Here is a 24,615-nt window from a genome sequence, read left to right as displayed (position 1 = left end):
GTCACTATTGAACGTTACGTCACCTATCCCTATCCTATGACGTCACCTAACAACGGGCGTGATAATGGCCCGTCGTCAAGTAATATGAGGGCATTATCAAGTTACAGTGGCCCGCTCATTTCTGATAACATGCTGATAACATGCGGGCGTTTTTATGATAATTCTATCCATTTTAGCTATAATGCAGATTAGGAAACATTTCATGCATAATGAAAGGCTGACAAACAACAAACAAGCAATTCTACTGATAGATATATGAATAGCACCATGTAACTTTGGTTTATTGCATACAAGCAGATTTTACACAATGCTGGGTTAAACTATAGAGGGTTAAGGAACAAAACCCTGATCACAGTCCAAAGCATATGAGAACTTCATCACATATGACCAAACATATCACTTCATGCAAAGAACTTTGGATGTTAATGCAGGAAGGATCATATCTCATGCAAATAAAACCAGATGGCTTGTACCATTTCTTACAAACTGTTGTTGCTTTAGATCTCACTGCTCTGACCATTCTCCATTCAAGAATTCTAGATCCCTCACATTCAGTACCAAGGAAAGAACATGCAACATTCAGAATATCTCCCTTCTGTAATGTTCATAGAAACAGAAAAAATTCCATAGGTCATTTTAGGGCATGCTTAAAATTGTAAAGTAAACAACATGCATGTATATATAAATATATATATATGAATAGCCAAATCAAGTGAGCTTCAATACGATTGTTACATTGTGTTACACAGACTCCATACACAATAAAGTTTGTTCTGGCTTTTGTATGCTGTTGTTCAACACAATATTGTTCCCATGCACAAACAGTATTTAAAAATTCAATTTGTGATTACTTATAGGATAGGTTATCATAAATGTCTCAAACAAATATTAAAAGATGCCGGCACAATCTACCTTTTATATTACATATGACGTATTCACAAAATCATTAGAGAATTAGTTTTATTAGTCTTAAATCACAGTGGCTTCAGTCCTAAAAGAACAAGTTCAATATCTTAGAGACAGAAAGAATTATATTGTACAAACAAAAAAATAAACCTTGCAGTGCAGCAAAACCAAAGCTATCATCATCTTACTGCAAAAGTGTACAACCCACATGTTTCAGTAATAAGCTAGGCCACAACTAACAGAATCACTGACTCAATTCAAAAATGAAATATTTCAGATTACCAAGTTTGATTAATGATCTTCTGAAAATGATCCATGAAAACGACTAAGCAATAAATCGTATTACATTGACTATTTTAGTTGCACTTGAAGGGTATCTTTATCAACAAATATTACAAAAGAAACTTGCCATGTGTCTGCAGACACTGGCAATCTAGTACTAATAAGTTGCTTGTGGCTTTCGGTATTTTTACAGTGATACTGATTTTAGCCCAAGCAGACCATCTTGAAGATAGTGATAAAAACATACATATCCGTCTCACAGCTATTTTCCAATGATTATGCCAGTGACCTTGCCTACCTTCATATTTAGAGATAGTTAATCTTTATCCCATAAAAAACTGTTAAAATTACATACAGTTACAAACTGTTCTTCAGAAACATCTGATGCAATATAAATTATTAACATGCAAATCTGTTGTAAGCATTAACTATCTGATGACAATATCTCTGCTACAATGCAGCGAAGTTGAACCCTATACAAAAAGCCCTAGCTAAACGTATGTCTGTTAGGTATGTACAATAAGATACAAGTGGAGATTAGGGCTTTCTGATAACACAGAAACAACCAACATTCACAGCAAAACCGGACATGCTTCATGCTAGAAGTAAATCTAAATCAGAAAAACATGTAGAAGCAATAGATTTGAGTCTATTAGTTATTGATTTGTCATCTAAAATACTTATCAAAAGCTTGGTTGTCAACAGACTTCAAGGTATCAGATCATGTTCCATTAAATGCATTGTATTTTCATCTGCTGAGCAATATTGGTCTTGACGTAAACTAAATTCAAGCTTTGGGGGGATATGACAGTCATGTCAACAACTTTCCTTCTTTGTTCTATTGGATAAATGTAAAATGGTTCTTGTCAAAATTTAATGCTTACATTTTACTTTTGAGTTGGTCCTTCAGTGAGTGAGTATGGTTTTACACCGCTTTTAGCAGTATTCCGGCAATATCTTGGCAGGGGACACCAGAAATGGGCTTCACGCATTGTACCCATGTTGGGATTCGAACCCAGGTCTTCGACGTGACGAGCGAACGCTTTAACCACTAGGCTACCTGACTGCCCCAGTTGGTCCTTCAATGAACATACCATAGCTTCAGAGATAATAGACACCCTTTACTATAGAATAATGTACCTTACATGCACACATGGTATAACCATTATTGAAGTTTTTCACTCTGAAAATGCTTGTTTCAGCTAAAGGTTTTAGTATGTGCCCAGTATTGTGTCTCATGGTGCCTAGTTAGAAAGAATGTTTGGGCCAGAGAGGTAAATTTGAAGCTGAATATTGTACATATTACTTGTAACATCCCAAACAAACAAGTCCTTAACTCGTCCAGCAAACATTTTGTTTCCTCCAGTGTAAATGTAAAACGTCATTGAGCGTAAAACACAAAATAGAAGAGAGAATTATATGAATGAATCACTAAAAACCAGTGATTACACCAGGTATTGCTGCCCTACCGGTAAGCTATGAAATAACAACATTGAAGTGTTTCATCTCTCAACTGTTTGTCCTTTATACTGACTGCATCTGTACCATCTTGTACATATGAAAATGGGTAGCATGTCAGTGGATCTGTAAACGGTCTTGCAGTCACACTGTAGGATCAACCTTAAGAAGCATGCAGCAACTTTGATTTGATAGTAGAGAACCAAGTCAGTTTTAAAAGAGCAATAGATTTTAATGACATTAACGTGAAAACAAATTTTTACAAGCTTTTGATCAGAGAAATGACAGACAGTAAGATGACTGTATTTTAAGTATAAGTCGCCATCCAATCAAATTGAAGCTCCCTTCATTAACAGACCAATCATAATGATGCAAATATACACAATATTGAACACTGCGCTTCACAATTCTCATCTGTATTTAATCCATGCTTTCGAACACAATGAATTTCGCAAACCTGTTCAAATATTTATTCTTTACTACAAAAAAAGCTTTGGAGACTGAACTACACATAAACTCACCCAAGGTAACCCAAGCACAATGTAGACAATCCTCTTACTATAGTTTTGTTAATACATATCACTTTGTACTCTCTGGCTCAATAATCGTTTCCCTGTTGACAAAAACAGTTAAGAAAACCATGGCATTCCTGCTGAAGACATAGCATCAATCACATCTAAACTTTCATGGGTTAAAATTCATCTTCAATTCCATCTCATGACAATTTATGTGTAGCACTCTAAAACAATTATAGGGTTATGTCACATATGTACAAAATATCTACATGTACATAGTCAATATAATCTATATGAACTTCATGAGAGAGGAGGTGCGTAATGGCAATTACTTTGTCAAGGAAACAATCCCTTCAAAATGCCATATTGATGTGATCTTAAAATACCAAAACAACATTTTTAAATATTCAAAAGGCATTGAGAGTGGGATGATTGCTCTTCAGTTGTGTTGGATAAATCTTCAGATGGTTTCAGATTTAGTGACATTTACTTCATCAATATGGCATGATCATGTACAAAAATACTGCACACAAAGAAACAACCATTTCTTCTGCTTGGTAGCTGTATTATGTAGTAATGTTCGGAAAGTTGACCCATCTGCTGCCAAGTAGCGAAAACAGCGTGTTTCATAAGTGTTACAAGAGTATAAAGAATGCTTCTTTAATGTACCAATAAACTGAATGATGAAGGTGTTGAATCCAGTCTATCTTCATGAAACAAACAGCCTAGCATAGTAACAGAGCCTTCAGGCACTGTAGCTCACATACAGGGTATTTGTTTACTTACAAAAAATCTAAATTGCATCTATAAATTTGTAATAAACGTTTTAAAACACTTCCATCCATAAATACATGATTAATTAACGATGCACCAAATTGGTGTCCAAAATATGGAAAGAAAATAAACTTTGTAAAGTGTCAAAGTGACATTCATGCTTAAATCAAATTTTAACTGTGAGCACTTTTGATCAACACAATTGATGGGTTAATCAATACTTGTTTATCATTTCAATGGTTCAAAGTTGATGTAATTGCATAATGTAAATTAGTTTACAGTCTCACACTTCAGAGGACTCACATTTTGGCAGTAATGAACACACTGACACATTTGGCCACCATGGCAGCCATATCTTAAATATCAAATTGGATTTCTATGAGCACTTCTTATGACCTCGTAAGATAAAAGTTTCAGCTTCAGAGAAGTTGTCAAAAAGGTAAAAGTTGGATGGACGGACGACAGACAATGCACCGTGACATAAGGTCATTTGGAACTTTGGCCCAAATGACCTAAAAACACATGCATATTTCTAGAGTCTAATGGTAAAAGATTGTATACTGTAAATGCTGAACCCTGTACCAAATGATGCAGTATTTCATTAACTAACTTTCACTAAAGAACTAATAATACCTTTGCTCTCCTGAAATTCCAGCAAATTTTGTAGATTACATTTTCTTAACAAGGACTGATCTGCTTTGGCACTGACAATTTTGTAAGGGTTAAAAATCTTAATAGAAACATCAAATTCCTCCAAAAAGACAACAAATGATGAGTACATACATGTATATATGTATCTACATATACATATATTCATTCTGGTTTGCTTTGGGGAGGTTTCTATATGAACACACAACTGCAGTAATGCATAAATACTTGACAGCTGATTATATGAACTTGCGTAAAAGATTGATTTGAATGTGCGTGGTAATTATCACATTAAAGAGATGCGCGTTTATTTTCAAAGATATGATGGTCAAGGTCATTCTACATGGACAGGGTCAAATGTCTGTAAATGGAGGCCACTCAAGTGAAAGTCACGACATGAACTTCATGAGATCTCTATTTTTCAACATGATCTAGGCATATACACATACATATATATATAATAATAATAACAGTTTATTTATTAGTTCAACTAACCAAACATACAAGTCTTACACAGATTACCTGACACAATGTGTTAACAAAGCTCTATGTTGAAAGGAATACACTGTTGTACATATCGCAACCACTAATTTGACATACCCCTGTACTCACTCAAATCCTCAACCAAAGAAATCCATTCCACATTAATTATTTTTTCTGATATATTTCAAGTCATTTCAGAAATCCCCAAATGGTTCCTTACTACATGTATGACCTTTTACGTGTTTACTGCAAAAACTTCAAGACTTGAAAACAAAAGGTTTATCGTACAAACAATGAGATAAACCATTGACACACATGGTGATAAAAAAAAACTGATATTCACATACATTCATGCACAATAAAGTCATAGAGGGAGGAAGTGTTTATAATCATCTGGCCTACAGCTGATGTGGTTTGGCATTGAAAAAGTACTGAGCACCATGCATTGTATTACTGACCATGTAAAATAGGAAGTAGAATCCTTCAGACTGAAGCAATTGCTGATAGGTTGTTTTATGCAAATTCTATACTTGAAATATTAGATTAAACAAGGTTCTTAATTTCTGAGGACTATGCTTGCTTCATATGGAGATGTAACCATTTGTCAATATGTGGCTACCATATAGCATCTGCCTTCCACAAGAGATACACAGTGGCTTCTACAAATGCCGTCAATACAGTTTATATACAGACAGAAAATATTCATGTTTTCTGATGAGAGCTATGGGCACTTGGGGTGAAGTAGAAAACAAAGTCTGTTCTCTTTTGTCGCATTTGTGGTTCACTGCGATGTGAAACACCTAACTTGACCTTTAACCTCAGTGCTACTGTCCAATAAGAAGGCAGCTATCTTTGACACCATCCTGGAATAAATTACCAACCAATGTAACACATCATATCACAGATGTAGTGTGCATCTTTGTCCTGGTGAGCAATGGGACATAACTCTTGTCCAATTATCTCCCTTGCCTCTCATTCCCACGTGACGTAAGTGTGCGAACATACTGCAATGCAGCTGACTTGCTGGCCTTTTTATCACTTCCGCAAGTTCCTGCGACTGGTGTTTTCAATACATAACACTATAAAGGAGTTGTTACATGCATATTCTTCTGTGTCCAGCAGCATGTGTTTCATTAAAGAACTTCCAACGCCCATCTTGCTTGGGTTGTTCGAGAGCCACTTGTGACAATATTTGTCATTGGTTAACTGGCCTTTACTGTCAGAACCATGCCAAACTATTTTCTGTGGCCTGAAATAAAGGAATGATGTGTAACTGCTTTGGTAAAAGTATATGGCAACAAGGGTTAAGGCTTAAGTAATGAGTTGGATCAGTAATGTTGCAATGAAAGCAATTTGTTGCTAATCATAGGACATCAATGACATAAAGCTGTTGAAGTACTGGATTAACACAAAGATGATGTGAGATAAACTCTTCTCACAATGGGACAGTGGTTGGCCCATGCAGCGATCTAAGGCATCGCAATTTGCTGAGTTGCGTCCCTTAGGCATGCCAGGATCCAATGTTTATGGGTTGTAATCCAAGATTCATTCAGAGACCATTTTGCTCAAAAACTTTTCCTAAGTCTATGAAAATATAGCAGCAACAATAGTTTTTGCATTCGATCGCCTGGGGGCAAGTGGTCCCAGGTGATTGTGATCATGCATGTATGTATCTTTCATTCACCACATTAACAAACATCTACAACATTAGCATACATCGCATTTGTCTTTGCCTACCAAAAAAACATGTTTACAAGAAATTGGAGAATTATAAAAACTTAATGACAGCATTTTAATATTTCAAGGATGCTTACCAGGCCGTCTCGGTCATAATATCCTTTCCATTAAATGAATATATCCTAGAAGCCCCATTTAGGTATCCGCCAGCACCATTCACCATATCTTCCCAGTCATTAAAAAGCATCTCGCCCTGAAAGAAGTGGAAATGTACATAACTGAACTATTCACACAAAGATCAAACATGATGAAAGGTTTTGGTAACTTTGGTTGGCTGCTACCTGGGCTGCAATGGATACTTCAGTATGAATCGTCCGGACAACTTTAAATCATGTCATTAATATGAACAGGATATATCTTGGAGGTGAGGTGAAATATGGGGTTTCACACTGTACTCAAGATTTCACTGATATAGCGACATAAATGCACATGTGTGTGGCTACTTGAACTAGTCTGGACTTATGCCAGCTTTTCAATGCTAGCCCACTGAGATACCATGTCACAGTTTAACATGGATACCCCACTGGACACTGTACACCAACAACCAAGATAAGTCTTTGCACTTATTAATGCTGAGTGCCAGGCAGGGTAACAGTGCCTCCACTCTCAAGGCAGACGCTTTATCCACTACAATAGTGAGGTGGTCCAAGAGGTCTTGAAACACATACAGTGATCCCTCACTACAACGCCACCTTCGGGGTCCAAATAATTGATGAGCGTTAATAGATGATCAGCAGTTTAACGAAGGTCGAGTTGTAGGTGGTAGATGACCAACAAAACAGTATACATGCTCTGCCATCCTAACACGATCTACGTTGCACGTTTCAGAGTTTCAAAAAAGATTAGAATAGAAGTTATTTATGATTCATAGTGTAAAGAAAGATTTATCGAGTGTTAATATGCACTTTCAAAAAAAACAAACACATTTTATCCCTTCAGGCGCATAAGCAGGTAGATTTATAACAAACTTGGTCAATAAAAGTATAAAATTTGATATAAAACATCACTAGACATGATGATTTACCATTTAAAAAGTATTTCCTGCTCTCAAAGGCATTGTTTTATATGCAGAGATTAAGATTACCGTGTGTATTTTCGCGTAAACTAAGCCGGAAATAGCAATCAGCTGTGCACATGTTCCTCCCAATCTACTGGTGATTCAGTTAAAACGTACCCAGTGAAACCACTTCAAAGAAATTTGATGCAATGGTCGGAAGAAATTGTATCTGAAATTATTATTTTATCAGGAATAATATATTAAAATATCGTGTTATTTTAGTTGCAGCTTCCACCATATATACTTAAAATTATAAGAACCACAAGCCTAGCACGTTGGTACAGATTGTATGCAGGATATTTTTTGACGTATGGAACGATTTTGACCAGTCACCATTGGGACTTCCTGCGCTACATGTATTTCGATTGCGAAAACGTAATGTTGACATTTAATCGTCAAACTGCCTCATATATGACTTTTAGCGAGTAATGGAACGGCATTTATGATATGTGTATCCATTCTCTTGCAACCAAACTTTCGTTTCAAGGCATGAATAGTGGTAATCTGACCATGGTTGCTGTTAATAACGGTGAGTTGTGCCATCTACCGATCACGTCGTATACGATTTCGCCGAAATTATTGTAAACATTATTATAATTATTGAATCAAATTTTGAAAATAATTTAAAACATGTATTGCAAACATTAGTCCAGATAAACAGTGAACATTTATTTTTATTACCAGATATTATAATAGTAGGATTAATTTGCTTACTTCAGTTCGGATTTTTTGACTGGTATTTCTGGTATTACGTTATCGCGGTGATCAGCTGATAATGTATTCTGAGATGGGGGAAAACAGCCTGTCATTGGAAAACTTGAGTTTATTGAAAATGTTAGTAAATTTGGGGAGCCATGCTTTACCGCACTATAACCGAGTTTGAGTTATATTGAAAGGAGCAATAAGGAGGGAACACTGTATTTCCCTCACAATCTAATGTGTAGAATGACGTTGACTTACAAATAACATTTCAATCGTCAAAATACATTTCTAACTTTTTTCATATAGGTCTGTGATGCTAACTGAAGTACCACACAATAGATGTTAAAAGGAAAAGTTTCATGTTATATAAAATGTTTGTAAAATTCTACTTTCTGATGGCAAAGGTAACAAACCTCTACACGTTTTAAATAAGCCTAAAGTGTTGAATCTCAATGGATTACCATAAAATCCAGCGTTAAAGTTCTTTTGTCATGTTCTCTATGAATACACATATATTACACTTAAAGCCCTAATCCCAGTTAGTAGGATAGAATAGTGCATATATCTAACCTTTGCATTCACCACCGGTATCGATCTATCCTGTCTATAGTAAATGATGGAATCCAGGTTTTGTGTTTGAGATGAGAGGAATGCTCTGTATGTGCCTCGATATCCAGCTTGTCTTGCTTGTCGATGGCACTCGTAGTCCGCTCCACGTATACCACGCATGTCGCCAGCCATTGGGTTGTTCAAGGCTATCAGATGAAGCTGTAAAAACAGAAAGTATAATAACACCTTACACCATGACTTTTCAACCAATGAATGTGAGGGGAATTTAGGCAACTAGTCCAGACAATGACCTTGGAAATAAGTTTTCTTCACATCTGTAAAAGTAAACAAGCTAGTTCATCATGATTTGTAAGTTCTCATATGGTATTATAAGTTTGGTGGTCCCTAACTTCTTTTCAGTAGTATACATTATCTATTTTGTATAGGGATTTAGTCCCACTAGTCAATATACCACTCCACTTTTAACAGCAATATTCACGTGGGAACAGAATGAGAATGATTGATTGGAGATGTTGTCATACAAATAGAATTCTTTATTGCTGTGGGATACACATTTTCAATTACATTTCTAATTAAAATAAACTTGAGATAGTGAATTTTCAGGGAATGTATGACATACCTTGGGCCCAGATGTGAAGTTAGGAGGTGGTCGGACTGGAACCAATGGCCTGGGTGTAGTAGCCTAGAAATGACAAAGGTCAAGGTCGTTAACAAAGACACACGAAGCAATAAAATATTGAGAATAATAAACTAAATAAGTGTAACAGTACCTATTTGAGTTGATTATGTTAATACCTTGATTATTAATCAACCAAAGATATCACAATCCGTTATTTTTATGTATAGGACATGCGTGGATGCTTCTTGGTGTATATTAGATATAGTCACACCTCAAGACAGTCATAAATGTCGTATTAGCCTTTAGTCTCAAAGAGTAAATAACATCACACATGGTATAACTACAATCTGTAATATATTATAGTAAAGATTCATACATGTTCTATAAACACTATTCTCAATAAACCCAGCAAGCAAAACACATTACAAGAAGCAACCTCAACAGTATTTACTATAAACTGTAAGACTTTATTAGAAGAAAGATAAATAAACTCCAAGTATGATTTTACTGTGAATACACTGCAAGAATGCAATAATTATCTCCAAACTGATTTAAAAATCCACAAAAATCCTCAGCACTTAACAGTAGTTAAGAATCATATATTATCATTTCAAAACATGTTTCACAAAATATTCTAATCCTTTTGGAGATAATTGTAAAAGATTTATTGTAAAAGCATATAAATGGAAAAAATCATTTATACAACACTTGTATTAACTCATGCTTTCATGCATTATCATTGCAAATTAAACGGAAAAGACAGTTTTAATAAATGCCAATTAAAAAGAAAGTACTCATTTTCTTTAGTTTGAAGTGAAGGAATCTAACTACCTAACATCATGCTTATCAGTAGAGAAATTATGTTATGCAGGGCATCTTTGATGTAGGTCTTTTGCATTAGAAAGTCAACATTGAAAACCAAGGTTACCAAATTAAATAGTGAAATAATATTCTTCTTTATCAGTAGGATTAGAATAAAGGATTTTACGAAGTTGTTTGTGTAGTGCACAAAACCAAAATTCAATAATAATAAATAAACATTAAGTTGTGCTCAAAACAAAGGAAATTGGTCACTGTTTATCATTCTAAAAAAAATTCTTCAGAACACCAAAATTATGAGGAGACAGTTAGGACAGAGTTAGACATTACAGCTATTCCAGTGTCCTAGCTAATGCATTGCAACAACTGATCAAGAACAGTACATGTCTGCAACATGGAAACACAGGAGTGTGTGAATTCGGTTTGAATCTGCTTACAACAGTATTACAGTTATCTCACAGCATGTCGGATTCATGTGGGAGAAAAGCCCAAGATAGGCAGTTCTTCATTTACCCCTTGTGTGAAACAAACATGCATTGTGCTGACAAACCAAGAATCATAATCAGAGCCAATCTGGGATTTACACCCATGATCATTGGATTCTGATACATCTAAGGGACACAACTCTGCAGAGGCAATTGCAGCACCTTAGTTGACTGGGCCACACATGCTCCCTGGAAACCTATGAAGCAGAAAACTATGTACTGGACACAAAGCAAAGATCTCAGTTTGTTACAAGACAATGTAACACTGGCCATGGCCCAGACCTTCATTAGTGACTACCCATAACATCAAACTAACAGACAGGATAGACTACAGTCAGATTCACCATGGTCCCTATTATGGTAGAGGGGTGCTACATCTGGTTGAAGGAACAGCAACACGTAGAGTCAAAGATTACCTACAGACATGACTACAAAATAAGACAGCAAAACGGAATGTTTTTCATAAAGAAAGAAAGGTGTTAGTGATTTACAATAGTAGGCCACCAAGATACTGCTGATTAAGTGATCTGGGGCTTGAATCAGGAAATCCAGTAGCTGATACTATGATCTTTCATCTGATAGCATTTTTAAGCAGCAATTTTGTTATCCAAACATCTGGCATGCCGTCATGCCTGCTGTCTTATCTTGCTGTCAAGTCTGCATTCTCATCGGGAAACCAAATAATGTGACAAGCCCCTCAACCATTTGGGATTCATAGAAGATGACTACAAGTTGGATTATTAACAATCACGTAAGTAGTACTAGTTTTTTCCTTAAAATTTCACGACTACATGTTCTTTCTAAAGTCCCATTTTCCCTCGTATGTTTATAAATATCAGATATCAGATATAGTGGCTTCAACCTCAACACTGAGGTCCATGCATATAAATAATACTCATAATGAACTCCCTACTAAACAGCTGTCAGAAGCAAGACTAAAGATCTGATAAAGTTGCTGCAGAATTTCCTATATAGAACAGCTGATATAGGAAGATATTTGCTCAAAAAAGCTATCATAAACGCCAAGCGCAAATAAACCCGGAACAGTTTGTCTGTGAAAATTAAGGAAATGAAAGGATAATTAATCATTTCAAGTAAACCAGAAAAACACATTTTGTTAAAAATTGATTAAATCTACAGCATAATATTATCAGTGGTTGTGTCAAGAAACTTGTTAATAAAAAGGACAAATTTATGTGGATTTATATTTCAAAACTGAAAAAAAGAAATGTCTTTAAAAAAAACTAATTTTACTGACTACCACTTGTATAATATTACACTTTATTATCTAAAAACAGTTCCAGTTTAACTCAAAAATGCGCAATAAATGACAATAAACGCAATAGCATTCTTGCAAAGTGTAAGAGCAAAGAACGCAGCCAGCCCAGGTTAATTAAACTGCGTAAGCTCATTAAAATGTGGCGCTGCAACAGCGAATCAACAACCATGTTCCATCACAGCGGCATCTGTATTGCGCATCTAAGGCTGTTAATAGAGAAATGGAAGTGCATGTTTTAGCATTTTCTTGCAAAGCAGGAGAGAACTTTACCCTTGTGATATTTTGATTGTGTCTATTGTTTTGAGTTCGTCCCCTATTGCCAGGGACACGTCTATTATTATGTCGCCATCTATTTTCCATTTCTTGTCGCCTTTTTGCCCTTTCTGCCAGTATTTTTTCTCTTTGTAATCGCCTTTTTTCAATTTCTCTTTCTCGTTCTTCAACCATTCTCCTCCTTTCTTCGGCTACACGGTCCCTATAGCTTACAGTAGTATTGACTCGGCCATTTTGTTTTCGGCCATTGTTTTGATTACGGCCATTATTGGCAGGCCCTCTAACATTATTATTAGTAAGTCTATTGCCAGATACGCTGGGAGGGAGGCGCACCTAGAACGTAGGAAAAGGAATGGGTCAGGATTGCATGAAAACATGTCGCATGACACTGATGAGGATGAAGATGATGATGAGGATGAGCGCAATAGCCAATGTATTATACATTACCACACGATCGCAGTATGAGTCTTGCGTAACCTTTACCTGGTTATTGGCGCTTTCACCTCCTTTGAAATTGCGCTCGCCATAATGCAACTGACAGAAGCTCGTGCAATGCATCAAATCAAATCACCGCAACAAACAAAATAATTTCTGAGATCCTGTCTAAATTTGATCATCATGTACACCATAAATGCTTGCATAACCACTTTATCACTTTGAAATATGACTGGGAATTTTACTATATTTGAATGCCTGTTGCCGACTTTGAAATATTTCATCCAAAGAGTGTTGTTTATTCAAGCATTTCTGGTCATAAACAAAAAATGACATTCCATGAAGGCATATTCAGCAATCTATTGACATGCGAAATAGCTAACTTTGTGAAAAAAAATATCTATTGCCATTTTCACAACTGCAGATTTACCAATGGCTGTTTAAACACATTTACACAACTAACCGTTTACCTTGAGCATGCACTGTCAGTGTCAAGGATTCGAGTACCTAAATTGGATATTTTGTGGAGCAAAACTACCAACTGATAGAGTACAAAGAACCCCAGTATATTAACTCATCATGACCATAAAATGAATATTTGGCACATAAAATGGATGAACATAAAGTTGATTAATGATGTCATTCAACCTTACACAAAATGCACACACAATGTTATGAATTTCATGAGCATATATCCAAGGCAATTGTGTCTAATACCTCTTATTGATTAATACTGACTAAATATCAAAACATTCTGCTGAAGAATGGACAATATTCACACATCATCCACAAACTAGTGTGGCTACTGTAAATAACATGAATAACATCTGTATGTATCTTTCCTCCTTTAAACATCTATCATCTCCATGCTCCTACTATAACAGGAAACCTGTTAAATTTAAAAACACAACAAAAAAACACTAGGCACATTAGTACAATGGGAGAATTTCAAATAACAAACCATGGGTTTAAAAACACATTGAATACGATAGACCCATTTCACTGGATCATAAGGTTGCAAACTCCTACCACAGCTTGTCTGATCCCTCCATTACCACTGTGCTCTGTATCAGAGACAAACGCTAAGATGCTTCAATGTGATATACTCCTTATTTTGAAAACTAAAGTAAAAGAGCTAAATCACAGAAAACAGTAAGACTTTCAAGATTCATGTCAAAAACATTTCCATACATGCATATTGCTAGATATATACCGAACAAAGAAAATGAGGCATTATGAATATTTTGGGGGATATTCTTATGTAGACTGATCACACAATATCATAAAAATATCCCAAAAATATTCATGATCCCTAACTTTTGTTGTTGAGAATAGTTGATTCTGACATATGCTTATGGATAACATACAGATAGATTTTCAAACATCTCTGTTCCATGCATGTAGTTCACACCAAAGTTCAATATGACCTATATTGAATAATGCAAAATCAGCTGTTTTCAGAGTCGGGCATACGTGTAGAAAGTTGCTGTAACACATGGAAAAAGATACTTACTGGAGGTGTCGGACTTGGTAAAGGAATGGTTTGTCCCAGCTGAAAATATAAAGGCACCATGTTAGCAATCCGTAACCTGTCAAGAAAACAGAGTGCTGTCACACTCCTCAAAGAGTCCTAACATCCAGAATAAAACCAGATTAGAACTATTGGACCTCATGAACAAATACCCAATAACTGATAATTTTACAACCTGAATGTTGAACCAATGACAAAGTTTAAATCCAAAGAGTATTATGTATTATCTTAAAAAAAACAAAATTAAATAGATTTTAACATGCAAATAAATCATTTGGAAATCATGCAGTGAGATTTAATTGATTCAATATTATAGATTATGATTAAAAATATTTTCAAGTTCAAATAAATCACTTGATTGTGTTCCAAAGATTTCTTACTAAACTCAAGAACAAACCAAATCCAAGAAGCAATTTGCAACTCATGTGAAGCTTTTCTACTGTTGTTCAAGCAGAACACTATCTATTTGAAAATGGAAACTATATAACTTTGCACCTATTCAATTATTCTAACGTGAGGTTTCTAATCTATGCAAGTATTTGGGTATGTGTTCAAATCAATGTCCTGAAACAGAAACAAAGGTTAATTTAAAGACACCATAACAGAGACTGTCAGTCTTGAAATCGAGGCTGATTAGGCGATACTGTTAGTTAAGCTAATGCATTCTCATGCCTTAACTTAAAGTATGTTATCCCGCTTTAAGATTATTAGTAACATTGAAACATCACCAATGACTGAAAGAAATTGGAAACCAAACTTAAACACATGCAGTTTTTAAATAAGAATTTTGTGTTATAGACATTCAGGTTTTGAGGCATAAATTAAAAGCTCATGCTAATTTGAAACATTGAATTAGATTAAGAATCATGTTAAATGTCATCTTTGGAAAAGTTAGATGGCAACTTAGTTTCATTCATGCCATTAATTATTTTTCTCAGATATAAATTAATATAAAATAATCAACTTAATTCAAAATATTTCAAAAGATTAATATCGTGCTGAACCATGTTAACAAAATGTGAAAATTACTTCCTTCAGAGAGATTTCAAGAATTCCAGTAAAACCAATAAGGATAGGGTAAACAAAGGGAGATAATTCATCCTAGTTTTACAAATGGAGGCAGGTAAATAGCACTTCTTCAGATCCAACAGTTTGTTAACATTTCCCTCCACTGGTAAGACTAAGCGAAACAGGCAAAGGCAACAAATTCAGCATGTCAAAAACACTGAGATGTAGACTAACTGCTCCAGAGCCATGGGAACAGTCTTGCAGTCATGGACCAGGGTTAGATTTGTGCAACTGTTATGAGAATTGGAAGGAAAAAATGACAAAGTTGTTGTTGGACATACGGTCGATGTTTCTGCCGCCGTAGCGACAGTGGATTTACTCTGTGTGACCAACATTTCTGAATCCTTATCAGATAAATTGGTACTTGTGATCGGGGAATCTGTTTGTCGGGCAGGGGGAACCGGGATTTCTATATCAACATCTTTCGTCTGAAATCAAGTGAGCGTCAGAACATGGGTAAAGACAAACGATGAGAGGTTTCAGCCTCGGCTCAGCCAAACCTTCCTGAGCACGCCCAAATATCCACAAGATTGAGACACCCGGTTAAGGGTCATAAGTAACAAAGGAGTGAAAATAATACATCAGGGAATATATTATTTGAGTTTTATCACACGTTATTTCATGCTTCAGACAGTATTTTTAATCAAATTTTTTCTAATTCTAGTGGAAATTAGAATTAAGAGAGAAAATGAAATCACTGTAACAGAAAGATGTTGAATGACCTCCTAATTTATTAGAAACTAGATAAAATATCATGCTTTTTTAAAAAGTCTTGAAAGAGAATATATATATACTTTTCCAAAGGAGTAAAAACAGATATAGAAAGGAAAACTGAAAATAACACGATGATAAATGATATGAAAAATGTCACTGTCAAATAGCAAAAGGAACACCTGTTGTTTATATAAAATATAAATTTCTTTAGGATCAATTCCTTTGAAATAAAATAAACAAGAGTCTCTTTTTGTTATTCCAGTCTCCCTGACTAAAGAAATATCATATTCCTTTAACATCCCAATTGATTAAAGAGCAAAGCCAGTCTTGGCAACAGAGTAGTTTGTTTTTTTGTTGCAAAATCCAAGGAATGACAATACAACTTCCTGAGACTATTTGACATTCATTGCACACTGAAATGAGGACTAGGTAACCATACTCAGGGGAAAAAGAGATGGATTGTCTGTGACCAAGGTTTAACTTACCATGACAATTTTCAGTCCATTTTTAACCCTGAGGTATAACAATTCTTGATCCATGACATACGCCAATGTTCCCTCTGGTAAGTTGTAGGAAACGGACAACAAGGCATCCATACTGCGGTATGTGATGGCAGCCTGAAAGAAAGATTCATACTGAACATCGTGTAAACAATAATATGCCATACTGTATTGACACTGGATGGCATGATGAAGCAAGGCAGTCATTCCACAGATGACATCCTTAGGCTTAAAAAAAGAAAGAAATGGTTCTCAGGCAATGAAAATATAGTACGGGTGGGCGGTGTTTTTTTTTTTTTTTTAGCTTGTTCAAACTAGTATGAAAGCAAATAAACAGTTGTGTACCACCTGGGAAAGGGCCTGCCTACAAAAACAAGCATACAAACTCCTATTGCCGCCATGACCATAACATGAGATGCACAGTAAAGCAGTGCCCATGTAAAGGGAAGTAACTGTGTGCTATATTGGATCACATTGTTTTTAAGTAGCAGGATTTTGTAAAATTTTTGAAAATGGAAATAGAAACAAAACTTTAAATGATGTGGGCGGTGCCTGAGAACCAAGACTATTTTATTTTTTTTAGCCCTAGCTTTCATCATAAGCACAAGCTGTCGGACTTCAGAAGCATAGTATCTTTCTCATGGCTCTGTGTGTTGTTTTTTTTAACCCCTTAATGCCGAGCGCCAGACATGGTAACAGCAAGTACCATCTTTTAAAGTCTTTTGGAATGACGCTTATGGGGATTGAACGGCAGACCTTCTGCTCTCCGGGTGAACACTCTACCACTGGACCACTGAGGCAGTCCTATTCTGAAAAGAACATGGAGCCACAAGAAATTATGTCTGTTTATACCAACCCCTGAAACTGTGCCTCCTCCAAGAACAGCCTCTCCAGCGGGACCAGGGGGACCTGGAGGGCCAGGGGGACCACGCCCATTGATTGCAAAGTCTCCGGGTGGCCCAGGGGGTCCACTAGAGCCTCGAGGTCCGGGCAAGCCAAGGCCAGGTGGTCCCTGGGGTCCTACTGGTCCAACTGGACCTTGTCTGCCTCTTGCTCCCTCTGCACCCGCTGGTCCTCTTGGACCCTGCAAAATAAAGTAGAACTTGGTGGATGGGGCAAAACAATCATCAACATCCTTAGGTTCATAACGGGCGCCAATGTCACCAAGCAATATTAGTGCTACAATTGTCCGAATTCCCATACTTCAACTGTCACAACTCTATGTTTGTTATGAGAAAAATGGCCAAGGATCTAAAAGATCTTAGTGCAACAACTATAAATGTGATTTAAGTACCTTAAACACCGCTACTAGTGTTTTGCTAGTGTTTGCTAGTGTATATTCTAACATGCATATCAATCTAGCATACTGTTCACCGTAATTGCACAGGGATAATGTCTCAGTTTCACTCAGGTATCATTTACCTTATCTAGAACTACCGTATTCGACATAATAAGCGCCCAGGGCGCTCTCAAAATTAGAAATAGGCAGCTCTTATTAGAATATTATTTTGGTGATAAAGAAAAGGAGTTGAAAGATCATAAATTTCCTGGTTTATACTGACAGCCTGAAATGTTTATATACGACAGATGTAGTTTCCAGAATTTAATTGCCCATAATTAAGGATGCATAAAACACACGTATTATACACGACTAAATAAGTCTTGTTTACATTGATCAATCGGAAGGGGTGCTTATTGGGATTGTTCACTTGCCAATATATTAGCAAATATCGTTGTGGGCGCTTATTAGAGCGGGGCGCTTATTACATCGAATACGGTAGGCAGAATATTGGCACCAGGCCTCTGAGCATTATCAAACTTAAAAAATGAGTCATGGGTCTTGTAAACAGGAGTTAGTGTATTGATAAATTAACTTCAAAATTAAAAACTCTTGCTGGGGAAAAAACGTATCCAGTTCCGTTATGAATGAAGCATAACTGACCTTCATGCCTTGTGGGCCTACAGGGCCTACAGGGCCTGGTTGGCTGATGACTGTGGTTCCATCTCCACTTCCTGAAACCACGGAGGAGGACAACCCTGGTGGTCCCGGGGGTCCTGATCGTCCATCTTGACCAGGGATACCATCATTACCGGGGACTCCTGGGTCACCCTGGAATAGATCACTTGGGTGTATACTAGGGGTTAATACCACATCAGACCAGAACATTTGGTCAAACCTGATACAATAAAAAGCTGGAAATGGTATTTCCACCACTCAACCGTCATATCCAATGTGATTATTCAATAGACTTGGTTCCATTCATATACCTTTGCATATATATTAAATATCAGGATGACAACTTTCAGATACAATGAAATGGTATCACACCCGCACCATTAAGAATTTTTTCGAAACAATACGTGACTACATGTTTAAGGACTGTGATGGATAAAACAAACATAAATATGTGTATGTCTCACCCTGTTGCCCTTCGGTCCAGGAATGAAGACTCCACTACCCCCAGGAAGGCCAATACCAGATTCACCCTTAGCTCCCTTGATGCTGAAACCACGCTCACCCTTCCGGCCTCGGAGTCCAAGTCGACCCTAAACAGCAAATTGACCATTTACTATTGGCAGTCATATTGAATGCTTAAAAGAACTAACATTTTAGAGGAATCCTATCAAAATGAAATGAATAATTTAATTCATCTAGAAATTAAAATTCCATGACCTAAATTGATACCATACTACTCAACATTTTACAGGAATATTCCTTGTTGTCCATTATACACCAAACATTGGAAGTTATTGGTAAAGAATGTCTTGTTTCTTTATCCCTATAAAAGCTGGATTAGTATATTTAAAAATACAGAATGTTGAACCAAGTATTCAACTGGCAATCATACCGGGAATCCTGGCATGCCCATTTCTCCCATTGGTCCTTTAATTCCACGGGGTCCCATCGGTCCACTGGGTCCAGGTGGTCCGGATGGACCTGGAGGGCCAGCCTCAACCTGCAATGACCAAACACTACAAATGAATGTACGTCCTTTTTAAAAAAAAACATGGTCACAGAATGGTAAGGATAATAAGGTCAGAAAAGAAGGAGTCAACAAGATTACAACCGTTTAACACAATGTTCACAATATCCTTCCACATCAAAGATGATGTGAAATGGGGTTTAACATCACGTCCAAGATTATTGCACTTATATAGCAATTTGAATGCAAGTGTATGTGTGGCTTCATGTACTAGTCTGGACTGATCCAGATTCATAGTACTAGCCCACTGAGATACCATGCCGCAGTTTAAAATGAATACCCCACTCAGACACAGTATACTGACTTCGAGCCGACCAGTCCTTGTTTTAGCTTCTTAATGCCAAGCGCAAGACAGGGTAACAACAAGCACCATCTCTTAACATCTTTTGGTATAACGCAGCCGGGGATCAAACCCCGGACCTTCCGTTCTCTGGGCGGACCACTAGACCACGTGAGGCGGTCCTTTCATATTAAATATAAGTGGAGATGACCACCGATGTGAAATGTTGATCGCATATCTGGTTTCAAAAGTAACAAAGAGACATGTTGGTGCCATACTGACCCTGACTCCGCCTTCAGCTCCAGATCCTGACCCAAAGATATTTCCAGGGGGTAGACGGGTGGGTTGACCAGGAGGCCCGGGGGGTCCAACAGGTCCCAGATCTCCCTTCTGACCCTGGAGCACAGCAACATACTTCATGAACAACAAATACAAACATTTACAAAGATTCAGCCACTTAACAAGGATATTACTTCATTATTTGTATCCTTTTCATGTCAGTGAGTAAGTAGTTCATGTTAGTGAGGTTCAGCTGGATTTGTTTCTCACTGTTTTTCAAAATATGGTAATAAAATGATACAAACAGTATTGCTATTACTTTTATGTTCAACTTGCTTCTGAGTCAGTGAATGAATGTTATCATATGCCACAATCAGAAATATTCCAGCAATATCATGGTTGCCAGTAAATAGAATCCAGGCCAACCAGTGACAGAAACTATTTGGGTCATGGTGACACGTAATTAACCTAATCACTGAGTCTGACCACCCAATTCATATCAGTCAACTTTTACGATGGGGCAATGAGATTTTTATGGTATTTCTTTCTCTACATTTTCTGCTGATGTGAACATACTCACAGGAAGACCATTCAGACCAGATTCTCCTCGTTCACCAGAAATGCCAGCTGGACCAACAGGACCAGGGCGACCGGGGAAACCATCTCGGCCTGGTATACCTGCCTCTCCCTGGAACAAAACCAGAAACATTCCATATTGGGTAATTTCAGCTTTACAAAGTGTATATGGCATTTAAAGGAAGCCATTCAAACTTATTATTAAATTGGTAAATTCATGTACATATTAATAATAGTGTCAGATCAAAGAGTTTCAAAACAAAATGTGCATATACAACAAGGATATTCATATCTTTCCCTGATACACAAAATAGAACGGGGCGGTCGGGTAGCCTAGTGGTTAAAGCGTTCGCTTGTCACGCCGAAGACCCGGGTTCGATTCCCGACATGGGTACAATGTGTGAAGCCCATTTCTGGTGCCCCCGCCGTGATATTGCTGGAATATTGCTAAAAGCGGCGTACAACCATACTCAGTCAGTCAGTCAGTCAAATAGAACAACATATCAGGGCACGTTGCAAGCCACGAATCGGTTAGAGAAAGCAAATTAATTGCTCATCCCGGGGTCTGCAACAGTTTTAAGCGTTTGTGCACTCTTCCAAAATGGCGGCACAACTACCGCTTGGTTGCCTTGACGTAATGAAGAACGAAATAGAAGAGGCTCGATGACAAGCTGATGAAATTTGACTACTTTGAAGATGTGGAGCAGACTGAGGATGATGGGGTGTTAACTGCCTTTGCTCATTTCCTCGTTGATCCAGTCAAGAATTTCGGCGAAACCGCATTATCGGTGGTTCGAGAAGGGAGCTAACTCCGTTTGCCTAATCGAAAGTTCGAGGTGGGCCCACATTCGAAACTAAGCGCACTTGTTGTTGAGAATATATACTACGTAAACAAACCCGCATAACGAACTCCTAATTTGTCTATTTAAAATAAGTATTATGACTTATAATTGGATTAAAATGTACAAATAAGATGGCAACAGAGCAGAATTCACTTCTACGAACATCGCCAAACTAGGTCGTGGGGTTATTAATATTCATGAGTTAGGCCTATTCCTTTTATGGAACAAGTTCTCGGAAACGTCTGAGGCTTGTATCATGTCCGAGATCAATTCAAGTGTAGACATATGTTCAGGCTTATATCGCCACCAACACTTATGATTAGATTGGTGTGTTATACTGGAAAAGGTAGAATGAGTGGTATTGCCTCTGTAATTTTAATTTGAAGTAGATTTAAGTTTCTTGCTTGGTAGCTATTTTTGTAAAACTAGTGTGGTCAGCTATGACGCAGTTATTCAAACTTCAAAGACTTTTGTGCCTTTTATGGAATTAATGTCACACGAAATGATTTATAAAGATATTTCCCATCAATATTACAAAATATGAATAATATAAAATGTCACATAATGACAAACGTGAGCCCAATAGCCTAAATGACTTCGTCAACCTCATGAAACCCAGCGATTTAAAAATGTGGGCCCACCTGTTTCGATCACTATAAGACGGGAACAATGTGGGCCCACATTTTAGAAAATGGTTATAAGTAAGCAAAGCTAATGAAGCTAGCGATTTTTTAATGTGGTCCCTCCTTTTGCAATCACTATGACGGAAGAACGTCTACCCACTAGGCGATATACAAATGTGGGCCCACTTGTTTCGATCACCATATATGACGGGAACATTGTGGGCCCACATTTGAGAAAATGATTATCAATATTTAAGTAGAATTTCGCGATTAATAAATGTGGTCCCTCCTGTTGCAATCAATATGACGGAAGAACGTCTGCCCACATTTAGGGATTGATTATCAGAACTAACGAAACAACCTAACGAAGCTAGGCGAAATACAAATGTGGGCCCACTTGTTTCGATCACCATAGATGACGGGAAAAATGTGGGCCCACATTTTAGAAAATGGTTATCACCACTAAACCAATCTTAGAAGATGTACTGATGGAAACATAAATATATAATGCATTCAAACATTTAATTACCTTACGTTTTACCTTAGGGATAAGCTGGGCATTAAATAGCTGGACCAACAACGTGCAGCGTGGGTGACGCCATTTCTCGCAAATACGAAAACAACGGAGATAGCTCCCGTTTGAAATTAGAGTGACCTCCCTTTCCCAATATGAACCACTGATAATGCGGTTTCGCCAGAATTTCTTGTTCCGTTGTCAAAGTCAGCTGCCATTTTGGTTTGAGAACGAAGCGACCTTAGCCAGTGATTGTTTCACTACCAAGCAGCTGAAAGTTAGCCATTGTTGTAAGGCGATTCGCTGTACATCACTTGCAGGCAACTGGCCCTTTGCAACGCACCCCTGATTATCCCTATCCAAAGTTAAGTATATATTAGTTCACTGGTTACACCTTACCGGTACTCTGTTTTCTATTTCCTTTCAAAATATATTGCTGGCCAAGACGTCTACCACGCCTGCACAAGCAATCAATCGTGCACCTTCAAGTCAAGTAAATGACTCTCTGCACAAAATACCCAGGAAAGATCTGATGACCCTTCCAACCCTGTTTAACTATTCCATGGATTTCCTTGTGCTGCATGGATAGCTGTACCATTATTTTAACTTCCAAACAAAGCTCTCACCCTCTGTATAACAATGTCACCATCTGATCCGGATCCTCCGGAGCCAACAGCGGTTGATCTTCCAGGTAGTCCGGGAGGTCCAGGGGGTCCAGGAGGTCCTGTAGGTCCAACAGGGCCAGGGTCACCCCCTCCAGGAATTCCATCTCTGCCCTGTTGCAAGACAAAACATGAAAGGTGTTGACTTGGTAAATTACAGAAACAGAGTATCCTTGAGGTGCTGTGCTCAGAGAGCAAGAATAAACTTGTTACATTCGATCACTGCAGTGAGTACAGTGATCCCTCAAAACAACGCTACCTTTAGTGTCCTGCATGACCAGACAATTTCATAGTGAACCTAAATACTTTTTTGTCAGGGCTCTGGTTGAACAATTCCCAACTGGACATTTTCTCTTGAGACCACTGATATGATGGTAACTAGACTAACCCACTTACTGAAGTATTGACGCATGACCAACACCTGGAGAAGGAACTGTAACAGTCCATATTCCAGTCTGCAATATCTCCCACATTGCTAATCATGCAGGACTTGCTATCCTTACAAAATGGCCTCACAACCCACACACTACTTAACTCTCATTCTGTCAATAACCAGCTGGTAATCGGGATCGTGGAATGAAGATTTTGTATTCTTATGTCACCATGATGAATTTTATGTCCATAACTTATAGTCATGCAAAATGTTAACATTTGGACAACATGCTTTGAGGAACATGAAACACATCTACATACGTTAATGCCAGGTTGACCGGGCTGTCCAGGCTCTCCTGCAGAACCTTCAACTCCAGGACTACCAGGTGTTCCGACCTCTCCGCGAGGTCCCGGTAGGCCATCATCTCCTTGGAAGCCCTAGAGATGGAACAACAATGCAGTGTGTGAAATAGTCACAACATATTGCTAACTTAAAAGTTACCGTATATCGCCATCTATAATGTGACCCCACGTATAAGACCACCCCCCTGTAAGGACTTTAAAAATCGATGCTGATTTATATACCTTGTCTATAAAGCGAATCGGAATGAAGCACATCACCAGCGCA

At 37.4% G+C, this 24,615-nt stretch overlaps 1 protein-coding gene across 5 annotated transcripts in view; it reads right to left on the bottom strand.

Annotated features, from left to right (window-relative positions):
• Nucleotides 1–239: 239 nt before the first annotated feature.
• LOC124110984 (collagen alpha-1(I) chain-like) overlaps nucleotides 240–24,615 on the bottom strand; it is a 109,547-nt gene continuing 85,171 nt past the window's right edge. For 2 of the 5 annotated variants that reach the window (XM_046470506.2, XM_046470508.2), the window contains 16 exons: nucleotides 24,309–24,425; nucleotides 23,580–23,729; nucleotides 20,979–21,086; nucleotides 20,402–20,515; nucleotides 19,705–19,812; nucleotides 19,277–19,402; nucleotides 18,798–18,965; nucleotides 17,712–17,939; nucleotides 16,841–16,972; nucleotides 15,923–16,069; nucleotides 14,556–14,594; nucleotides 12,605–12,940; nucleotides 9,752–9,814; nucleotides 9,133–9,330; nucleotides 6,881–6,996; nucleotides 240–6,315 (listed from right to left, as the gene is read on the bottom strand). In XM_046470506.2, coding sequence (XP_046326462.2) covers nucleotides 6,102–6,315; nucleotides 6,881–6,996; nucleotides 9,133–9,330; nucleotides 9,752–9,814; nucleotides 12,605–12,940; nucleotides 14,556–14,594; nucleotides 15,923–16,069; nucleotides 16,841–16,972; nucleotides 17,712–17,939; nucleotides 18,798–18,965; nucleotides 19,277–19,402; nucleotides 19,705–19,812; nucleotides 20,402–20,515; nucleotides 20,979–21,086; nucleotides 23,580–23,729; nucleotides 24,309–24,425 — 2,364 coding nt within the window. In that variant the 3' untranslated portion in view covers nucleotides 240–6,101. The remainder of the gene's footprint in view (nucleotides 6,316–6,880; nucleotides 6,997–9,132; nucleotides 9,331–9,751; nucleotides 9,815–12,604; nucleotides 12,941–14,555; nucleotides 14,595–15,922; nucleotides 16,070–16,840; nucleotides 16,973–17,711; nucleotides 17,940–18,797; nucleotides 18,966–19,276; nucleotides 19,403–19,704; nucleotides 19,813–20,401; nucleotides 20,516–20,978; nucleotides 21,087–23,579; nucleotides 23,730–24,308; nucleotides 24,426–24,615) is intronic. The other 3 variants (XM_046470509.2, XM_046470507.2, XM_046470510.2) reach the window with 3 other exon arrangements.

Source organism: Haliotis rufescens, unplaced genomic scaffold (genome assembly GCF_023055435.1).
Source record: "Haliotis rufescens isolate VD_foot unplaced genomic scaffold, xgHalRufe1.0.p SCAF_4, whole genome shotgun sequence".
Lineage (NCBI taxonomy): Eukaryota > Metazoa > Mollusca > Gastropoda > Lepetellida > Haliotidae > Haliotis > Haliotis rufescens.
This window is presented reverse-complemented; position numbering and strand designations above follow the sequence as displayed.